This window comes from Cydia pomonella, chromosome 16, assembly GCF_033807575.1.
Source record: "Cydia pomonella isolate Wapato2018A chromosome 16, ilCydPomo1, whole genome shotgun sequence".
Taxonomy (NCBI): domain Eukaryota; kingdom Metazoa; phylum Arthropoda; class Insecta; order Lepidoptera; family Tortricidae; genus Cydia; species Cydia pomonella.
Window position 1 is genome coordinate 10,959,177 of NC_084718.1, and position 10,957 is coordinate 10,970,133.

At 33.6% G+C, this 10,957-nt stretch overlaps 1 protein-coding gene across 1 annotated transcript; it reads right to left on the bottom strand.

Annotated features, from left to right (window-relative positions):
• Positions 1-2,039: 2,039 nt before the first annotated feature.
• Positions 2,040-7,008, bottom strand: LOC133526666 (hexamerin-like). Its single transcript, XM_061863362.1, has 5 exons — positions 6,878-7,008; positions 6,110-6,243; positions 3,892-4,671; positions 3,691-3,812; positions 2,040-3,575 (listed from the first exon to the last, which is right to left on the bottom strand). The coding sequence occupies exons 1-5, from the start codon at positions 6,975-6,977 to the stop codon at positions 2,126-2,128; spliced, it is 2,586 nt and encodes an 861-aa protein (XP_061719346.1). The 5' UTR covers positions 6,978-7,008; the 3' UTR covers positions 2,040-2,125.
• Between the last annotated feature and the right edge of the window lie 3,949 nt (positions 7,009-10,957).

The window sequence follows — 10,957 nt, forward strand, 5'->3', positions numbered from 1 at the left end:
ATCGGTGTCAATGGAGTGGAAATATAACTTCATTTTGGCACGGAACGGACTATTTTCCTTGCAGAATTCAATGGTGATATCTAGACGCCAGATGTAATACAAATGCTGCGAAGATATGCTAATCATTGATCTAAAATTAACGGTCAAATCTGAAAACAAATATGCCATAATTACCTTGCAAAGGCGTTCTAGAATTCCCACGTGATCTTCCATTGGTCAGATTTAGTTGCATAGCATTTTGGCAGATGCTTGGTAAATTTAACGATGATTTATATACCAAGTAATAAACTATACAATTCAAACAACGAACGATGTTTGAATAAAATTTGACACGTGTAATTTATAACTAAAGTTTTATTATAATAATAACCTTTCATTCATTTTATTTTATTACGCTAGCAGTACTGATGTGTTGTACACGTGAACTAAAATGATTTACTATTTTTTTTATGATTAGCTACGTAACCAAACGTTTATCCTCGAACAAAAGAAATTTTACATAAGTAAATAATATTTTGATCTTTTATAATATCTTAATAATTGCTTAAATAAATAAATAATAAATAAATAAATATTATTAGGACATTATTACACAAATTGACTAAGTCCCACAGTAAGCTCAATAAGGCTTGTGTTGAGGATACTTAGACAACGATATAGGTATATAATATATAAATATTTAAATACATAGAAAACACCCATGACTCAGGAACAAATATCCATGCTCATCACACGAATAGATGCCCTTACCAGGATTTGAACCCAGAACCATCGGCATCGTAGGCAGGGTCACTACCCACTAGGCCAAACTGGTCGTCGTGCTTGCATATTTACATTTCTTATAATTATTACGTTTTAATTCCTATTATATAATTATTGTTTTTTGTATTTGTTGTACCTATATGTTGTTGCATTGTATATTTGCACATAAAGTACTCTCACCTTGATTACTTTGAAACGCTCAATTATAATCGCAATATTTTATACCATTACTATAATTGATTTTGTTAGTCAGGTCTAAGTATTTAATTTTTGTGAAGAATAGAGCTTTTTCAGCGAAAATATTTACAAAAAAATTATGTACCTAGTTAGGTCATACTCATAATAGAAAAATATGATTCAATTAGTAGCGAATTTGGAAGTAAATCCATCGGTTACGAAATATTGTAATAGACAAAAGAAACTTGTTTTTTATATTTTAAGATCCAACACAACAACAACACAACGTCTTGCATATTTACAAAGACACTTAGAGAGGAGCATTGCTGCATAACGCATCTGGTGTGTGCCGGCCTTTAAATTGTTTAAAAGAAGGCATAACATTAAGTGTATCTGTATGTCCATAAAAAAGCGGGTTAATTTTATTTACTGTTTTCATAATATTTTTCCTTTTTCCTTTGATGAGGATTTACGAAATAAAAATAAATATTTATGTCGTTATTTAAAACAACTTCACAGAGACTTCCCAGTAACTTATCATAATAACACGTCAAAAATATTTTACTTCTTTTTCGAAACCTTGTAATCGACTGTAAATGTATTTCTATTTGTATGTGAGCTCGTGTCACTCTAGTGAGCGATGGTTTTTAAATTTTCAGAGATGAAAATAGGGAAAGCGAAACGGTGTTGAAGAATACTTGGATCCTTTCCAAATATAATGACATAAAACCGCGTAAAATAGCAATAATGTGCATTAACGATGACTTGTGTTTATGTAAGCGGATTAATGAAATTCTATATGGTAATTACCGTTGATCGTCTACAATAATCCGTGCTTTATATGTTGTAAAACTCTAGTCTTTGTTGCCTCTGTTGGTGCCATGTGTATCGAAATATCTAAGGAATATGTGTCTGTCACAAACTTGACCTATTTTTTATGAGTTGTGTCTCAGAAATATTTTATTTTATGAAGTTTTTTTTTGTGTTAGGTAAAAGTGTTGGTTCTTAGTTGACAAATGCATTTTAAAAGAAAACCTCACAAATATGTTGTTATTAATATCAGAGGATCTATAATTAGGATCTTAAATACCAAACAGAAATACAATTTTTTTTTATTATTGATAAAAAAGCTTAAGTACACATAACAACAGTAAAATAATATTGTGACTTACAAAAAGAGTACATTTCACTCATAGATGTAATCATCACGCTGGAGTGTTTTAATTGCAGGCGTTAAAAATTCAGTAGTAGATGTAGCTCCATTTTTGGGTATGATCTCCACGTCTATTTCTTCCATGTCGTCAATATTATTTTTCTCATCTTTAATGTTAGTAGTACGCATTTTATCTTCCAATTTACTATTTTCTGGTTTTGAAGTTCTGTCTTTAATTATATATTTGTTATAGTACTTGGTTCTTTTGGCTTCATTATTATACTTGTTTCTTTTTGCCTCGTAATCATACTTCTGTCTCCTTGCCTCGTAGTCATATTTTTCGTATGGACTATTCCTTAAAAGGAGAACATGAGGTTCCTTGCCTGAAAAATATGAGCCGGAATCTGCTTCTGGGTCAAGGTTGCTTTGCCCATCAACTTCATAATCCTTTATTACTTGAATATTGTCAGTAACAACTTCATCATTTACTTTCGGAGAAATAGTAGCGTGGTCGTCTTTTTTCACTTCATAGTCCTGGGGTTTACCATATTGAGTCTTTTTCAAATTATAATCATAGGGTTCTCTTTTTGGACCGTAAGTATTTGTTTTATCACTTCCACCCCATTTCTTTGAACCGTCATATTCGCTTTTGTTTGCTCCACTACTATCTTTGTGTGTTATAATGATATCTTTTACTAACACATTTGGTAATGAAAAAAATTGTTTATCATCAAAATCTAAGTCAAATGGATACCCAGGAGACAAGGTTGCAGAATTATATTCTGTTTTTGGCATAACGTTTATTCCTACAGATGTTACTTTTATAAAAGGTGCTACGAAGACAAGTAATTGCATTGGTAGACCTTCTGGAGTACCTTTTGGAAGTACTAGACGTGATGGAAAACCGGATAAACTCTCAAGAGAGTTTAGTGGTTGGACGTCTAATCCAAATTCTGCGTCTTCTACTAATTTGCGAAGGACTTTAAGCGAAACGAAATCATCAGATGTTCTCTCGATTGCATTAGATGTTCGAGATATCATGTTACTTCCAATTTTTAAATTACATTCAAAGTTATCTAGTAACATATATAAATCTTTTTTCGTAGCAAATTCACCGGGTAAAATTTTTGGTCCCAAATAAATTTTGACTAATCCTTTCTGACTCACTAATGAAGAGATGTTGAGCTTAAGAGTAAATGGTTTATGATTCAATCTGCTTTCAACTACATTAACGTCGAACATTGGACGATCTGTCGATATTCTCAAGGCATCTGTTACGTCAAACTTGAATGGTTCAAACATAGTTGTGAGTTTTTTGACTTCTACATTTACAACTTGTACCCCGGGGAAGTATAACTCATTCCTTGTGTACCCAGGAAGGGACTTAAGAGCTTCATCTACAATGTCCACAATTTTTTTATTTATCTTCCAAGATACTGGGTCCCGCAGCGACGTCATATAGTGCGCCAACACAGTTCGACACCTTTAAATATAAAGTATTGTAAATAAAATACAACTATCCAAGTTAAACAATGGTGGCTATATTCGTTTTAAGAATTAATTGAGTATAATTAATGACAATTGTTTTAGGTACCTACCTATTTTCGGTGGCAACACCTCCAAATAATCTGCGAGCATCCAATTCGTAGTTTTCTGAATTTGTCACCAGATGGTTCATCAGGTTGCTGATAATTTGCGATTTAGTGTAACCATTTTGAACCTATAAAAAGAGGTGTCAGTAAGTATTCTTGCAGAATTGAAAGGTTAAAATATTGCAAAGTCTATTTATATTATTGTACCAGTGTTGGAATCATTTTCATTATGTTGTCTTCAATGTTCTGTAATGTATTTAGGCCTGTTATATCTAAACCACTGAGTCTCGGGGTAAATCCTTGTCCATCAGAAAACACAAGCATCGGATCATAAGAATCGACATTGCATGTTGTCCAATCAAATCTCTCTAGTAGCGTCAGTCCATTTGAATACCGCTCCAAATTATAACGAGCGCTTAATTGTTTCAGGACATGGTACAAGAACTCTGCATGATTACTATTCACATCTTCAGTGTTAAACCATGGAGCGTATTGAAGCTTTCTCAAGAAATAATATGTATTCAATCCGACATCTTCGTGGAAATAGGCTAGTTTAGATTCACCACTAGCATCAATGTTACATGTATAATTAGCATCTAATATATATGAGTTGCCTTCATTAACAATGCTCTCTGTAACTGCTACATCTCCACCAGCTAATAGAGACGACGCTTTGATAATAATATCCTGACGTATAAAGTAGTGTGGCAACAATTCATATGGAGCTGGAACTGTTATTTTTTCAGTGTCACGTCTTTTCAAAATTGCTAAGTATATAGCATTTACAAAGAGTCCACAGTTCACGTTTTGGCGGGCCCATGCCGCTGTCTTATAGAAAGTGTCAAAAGTTTGAGCGTTGTATAGAACATCGTAAAGTAACTGGAACTCAAACATGTGATCTTGATTCAGTTCTGTAAATATTACACCTTTCTGCAGCTGGCCATTAGCAGCATAAAGTTTTTTAAGATTAATTACCATTTCAGGATCCTGAAAAACAATATACACTAAATTTGTAACTCTTTTAAAATAATTAAATTTAGAAATTGTTTGAAATTATAGTGAAATGCTCCATAGAGAGTAATATTTTTGAGCCCTGGGGTCCAAAGATTTTTTTATATGACCATATTACACATGTCGACCTAGACCCACAGTTCGACTTATGTTGTGGGTTTTAGACGACGATATAAATATTTATTGTATAGTTATATATAAATATGTATCTACATAGAAAACATTCTTAAGACGAAAGTGGAGGACCCGTGCGAAATCGCCTTTTCATACAAACGTACTCCTCATTTTCCTCTCTGGCTATTAAAACGATAAAAAAAAGTTTTTGGCAAAAAAATCATCTAAAAACCCCAAACACAATTAGGTTGCGTTGTTTTATCACAGTGCCTCTGGCCCCCTCCTGTCTCCATCATCAGATCAGCTCGATGGTACCATAATATTGCATTGTCACCCGACTTACATATGCATGCAAAATTTCAGCTCAATAGGAAACCGGGAATTGGATTAAATGTAACTTGCAAGATTTGATTACAAACCGACAGACAACGGGAAAGGTGAGACTGTATAAAAGCTTGTAAATAATAAAAATTGACACAATTTGTTGAATATCAACCACAGCTATGATCTTACGTTTGATGTTTTTCGAATTTTCAATTATTATAAGAGTTAGGAGCATTTCAAAATTTGTATGAAATCTGTTATTCGCTCCTAATTTTTACAATAATCAAAAAATCCAAATAAGTCAAACGTAGAGGCATAGCAATGATTAATACATGTACATCAAATTATGTAAAAATATTTTTAATATCCAGGGAGCAACATGGGGACTACGTTTGCATGGAGAAACGGCCCTTTTATTTTAACTCGGGAACAAAAATTTGTTATAACACAAAATTAATTACCCTTACCAGGATTCTAACACGGGGACCTCGTTCTTCTTAGGTAGGGTCACTATCGACTAGGCAAGGACGCAGAAACATTGAGAATCGGATGTATTTTTTTATTAAATAATAGCAATTACTTTATTAACAGAATATCGGCCCGATTCGAATAATGAAATACAACAACGATAAGTTCTGGTTTTGATAAGTTCTCATTTAGATATGTCGTATAATTGACAGAAGCAGCTCGATTCCGGCAACCAATGACACTTCGACGTTAGAAATATCGTAGATAGATCTTATTGGGATCACAGCGGAATGCAAATAAACGTCAATTTTGACATGTCGTTTAGTTATCGATCTTATAAAGATCTTTCCAAGATCTTAAACATGTCTTAATCATTCTTCGAATCGGGCCGTATGTAAGATCAAGCTAATTTTGGTATGCTAACTCGGTCTCTAATTCAATAGTTATTTATAGAAAATTTAAAAAAAACACAGGTATGTTAGTATAAATGATACCTATTTATGCTTACCGTATATTTATCAGCAATGGAATCTAAAGTAAACTCCTGAGCCAAGCGGACAATGGTTGGGTCAGTGCTTCCTTCGCAGACATTGTCAAATAATGGCAGTAATAACTTTTGCATATGAATCCATCCCATAGAACCTGTAAATGTTTATACAATTATACTTTAAAATGTTATTAATCAATCACTAAGAAGAGAAAGCTTTCAGTTCAGAAAAGATTAAGTACAGTCAGAATCAAATAGATAGTGGCGGTCAACGCGGCCAAATATATCGTGACACACACGTGTCGTGTGTGTTTGTTACGTGTATCTACGACAGAGATAAACCTCATATATGATGACGTAATTTCAGCCAAATTAATTGCTAGATATTAAGTACTCTTATGCTCATTATATGTTTTTGCACGTATTAAAATTTTTAACACAAGGTTCACAACGAATAGGCTGACTTACCATCTGGGCCGTATGCTTGTTTGCCACCGAAGTAGTATTAAAAAAGTATAATAATTTTGCTGACTGTATCTACATGTATACCTGCTGATTGGATATGTTATTGTCAAAAGTGACGTTTTCGTTTGAAGAAACGTCACTTTTGGCACTGACCTTTAATCCATACCGTGTCATTTAGCAAATGTTTGACGTATCTTAAAGTTCGAATCGGGCCGATACAAACAGTATATTGCATTGTGTAAAAGCATGTAAGTTGTGGTTGAATAAAGATTTTATCTATCTATCTATCTATAAATATATAAAAAAATACATGTAAATACTTACTTGTCCCTGTTGTTGGTTTTTGTATATCCGGAACCTTTATAAGGAACCCTAAACTTCCCGCGGCTAACGCCATCACTAATATTACTGTGAACTCCTTCATTTTCGCTAGAACACTGTTAAATTTTTAAGCTACTCCTCTATATTTATAGGGTTATTTCTAAAAGTTCATAGACTCAATTTGAAGATAATTGAATAGTTGAATGGACGGTCGTTTGTGACATGAGGTTAGTTAACTATTGCAAAATTGGATTCGTTATTGGATAATAACCCAATTATTCGCGTTTATAACGCTATTTAATTAATTTTTAATATTATGCGAATAACAAGTTTGCAGGGTTGCAATACATACGTACTTAGCCTAGTCGGGAGTGACCCTCCCCGCGAAGCTGGAGGTCTCGGGTTCGAATCGCTTCGCTTCGAATTCGCTATTTAATCTTTATTGCACATAAGAAAACACACTGTACAATAGGCGAACTTAATGCCGTAAGGCATTCTCTACCAGTCAACCTTTAGGCAAAGCAGACAAGTTGTAGGCGGTGCAAAAACATGAGGTACCTCTAGGTGATACAATTAGGTACAGTACGAACACAATACAATCATAATAAATACACAAACATAAACACAATATATATATATATATATATATGAAATCAGATGAACTTATTGTCATAATTATTATTGTATATTTTTTATAGTGTATGTATTTCTTTCAAAAAAGTTTTATATTTAACCAACTACGGCAAAGCCAAAACTCGTAATTTCCGAAATTCATTTAGTACTCGTATATATGTACATACCTAGTATGGGGTTGGGTTCTTTTATTTATTTCGAATGTTCCACCCTGGAGTCAAAAGTACTAAGACAATATTTTCTAATAATTTTCAAAACCATATGTTTTTGTTGCATTTAACCTACTTTTAAAGGAAATAACTATACCAACTAAAAACAGTTGGGTTAAAGTTTTTCAAACATTTTAAAATTACTATTTTTATACTATTCTGATGGAAGTTTTCAGACATATATTACCTAAAATATAACCAGTAGAAGTCAACAACGGCAACAATAAGGTCAGCTTAATAACAAAACTCGGGTGGTCGAGGATTCCATTCTTATCATTCGTTATTATGACTAAACCGTGATTTGATCGATGTTTACATTTTTTATCTGCATTTATCGTGCATTTCGCTCGTACTTGTCCGTACATGTATTGGCGCGGGCGAGACGTACGATAACTAAATAACATCATTCAGATGTCAGTGTACGTTCGAATTGGCCTGTTTTATAATATGACGTTTTATTGCTTGGCGACCAGTCTGGCCTAGGGGTAGTGACTCTGCTTATGAAGCCGATGGTTCTGGGTTCGAATCCCGGCAAGGGCATTTATTTGTGTGATGAGTATAGATGTTTGTTCCTGAGTCTTGGATGCTTTCAATGTAGGTATTGAAATAATTGTATATGATATATATCGTTGTCTGAGTACCCACAACAAAAGCCTTCTTGGCATACCGTGAGACAGTCAATTTGTATTAAAAAAAAAACAGAAACAAAAATTCTTTCTTTAATAATTGTAGAAAATTTGTTGAATATTGAATAAAAATAGTTTACAAATTGGATAAATAACTGTTTACAAAATTTGAATGTTCGGATTGCAAGCGTCTATATAATTATAGGCAACTAACTACCCATCAGGCGGGCCATATGCATGTTTCCCACCGACATTGTATTAATAAAAGAGAAATGTTTTACAGTATTTAACATATTATTGTAACGAAATGACACTTAAGTACGTACATTTATTTATTTGTTCTTATATTGTATTTTGTTACGCTGAACGCAGGTCATTCTTTAATCAATCAAGAATGTTACATGATGTTTGTCACGTCAGGACAGATAAAACTTGTATACTCGTATATTGTTGAACGTTTCGTTAAAATAACGCGCTAACTCCTGACCGTCTAGCATGAGTTGCGTTCTCGCGCGCGAGTCCATGTCCATACTTGAAGTCGCGCAAGATGTATAGAGTCGCACGCGAGAACGCAACTCAGCAATCAGTAAACCTAACGTCACCTTAATATATTATATTGCCAGGTAAATAAATTGAAAAGAGTCAGCTCCATTAGTCTCTACGTCTCATGGTCGTATTTATTTAGAACAGGATGAAGCAATCAAGTAGACTTTGTGAATTTGACACTTGTACCTGTCTTTAATGCATTTAGGACATTAACCACAAAAAAGGAAAAATGTCATTTTTTTGTACGTGTTTTTGTTTTGTTGAACATAGTTATTAATATGAGACAACATGAACAATATATACTCGGCCTAATAAAACAAGGCACATAATTTAAATCATTAAAGCCGTTAAATGCAATTTTGCTCTTTTAACAATAAATTTAGCACGATCTCTAACTAATATTTAGGTCTAATAGCACTAATAAGTCTAATAAACAAGTCATACGATTTCCAATTCTAAAAATGTTGTTTTGGATCTCTGTTTGTACAAAAATATTTCTTACTACTCATGTGACATGTACCTACTAAATGCTTTTTGGTGAAGGAAAACATCGTTACGAAATCTGCATACCGACGATTTCTAGGAAATTTTGATGTGTCTGTATAATCCGCATTGGATTAGCGTTGAATTGTAGCCCTCTCTCCTGTAGCACTGGAAGCGGCCACTGCCCAGCTACTAGGACGCATATAGGCTAGTGTTTAAGCTCTCTAATATACATTAAGCTGTCTGAACAAAGCTGAAATCTATTTGAGTTATGGGATCTAGTTATGAGTCACGTCGCCAATTGGGATTTAATCCCGCACATAATTATTACGTGCATGCCAGAACGGAATTTACACACTCAACGTTCAATGTCATTTTTTTTTTGTTTTCGATTGACATTGCTCCACACCTAGTGACTAGATTTTATATATAAGATAAACATATGAAATCATTACGTACAAAATAATTACACGTGGGCTTCGGCCTAACGTTAAAGACTTACCCGTAAGGAAGAACCCGATAGCAGTATGGTTTTATAAAATTAAAATAGATGATTAAAAAATATGCTGTTATGTGTAATGATGTCTTCATCCAGAAATATAAGTATACGCTCATGGTCATAAAATATGTGTTTTTATTCATTTAAATGACGTAAGGATAAAACGTGTTTACGTATAGTTACATAAATCATAACGTTAACAGAACAAATTAGGCAAATCGACAGCTTTTAAGCTTGATAATAACACATCAAAATGGAAAGTCAATATGGCCAAATCCGTCTACGGGACATACACGAGCGTTTTTTTAAAACAATAGTACACGATTGTCAACTCATCGAAAAAGCAGCGATTGCTTTTAGTTTCAACAGTCCCAAGCAAATTGGTGTTTTTCTAAATCTGAAAAAAAAAATACGCTCGTATATCTACGGAATTTCCCGTAGACCGTATTGACCTTACGTTTAAATATCAAAAAGATGTAATTTTATTAACATACTTGTATTCAACTGAATAATAACTAAAAAATGACGTCATTTAGACATCAAAATGCAAGTACGAATTGGCTTCCTAGTCTGACAAATTCCTATCAAACGAAATCATTGGAGAGTTGTTTATCTTTGGCGGTTGGCAAATAACTATTGTGAGCAGAGGTTTAACGGTAGGTAATAGTAACGGTAGGTACGTAAATCTTGTTTATTTACTGACTTTTCACACACTTGGCAGTAAAGCCGTCTTATATCTTTTAAATGAGGTGCCAACGAAGGGGAGGACTTAAACGATACTTTAAATCACCGGTGTCGGGATTCAAACCTGCCAATTGTAGCACGTGGGGTTTTTGGAAACGAGCTACAATTAACATGTCGATGCAAAGTAAATATGTACCTATAGGTACAGTGTGCGAGTATTGTAATACACTGCTTTGTAGCAGATTTTGGACGTTGATTAAACTGAAACGAGCAGCGAATGAGCAAAGGCTTTATGTACAGTGAGCTGCTAAATTGCATGGAGAAATTTTGAATGAATTAATTGATAAAGTCGCCATGCACTTTTCCGGTTGATTGTGGATGGTATCTTAATCTAAAAAAAAAA

What these genes read in the sequence shown, in the direction of transcription:
- LOC133526666 (XM_061863362.1), bottom strand. Translation starts at nt 6,977, where the DNA reads ATGAAGGAGTTCACAGTAATATTAGTGATGGCGTTAGCCGCGGGAAGT. An exon ending in CCATTGCTGATAAATATACG is followed by an intron (nt 4,672 to 6,109) that starts GTAAGCATAAAT and finishes ATTGTTTTTCAG; the next exon opens with GATCCTGAAATGGTAATTAA. An exon ending in GGTGTTGCCACCGAAAATAG is followed by an intron (nt 3,576 to 3,690) that starts GTAGGTACCTAA and finishes TTATATTTAAAG; the next exon opens with GTGTCGAACTGTGTTGGCGC.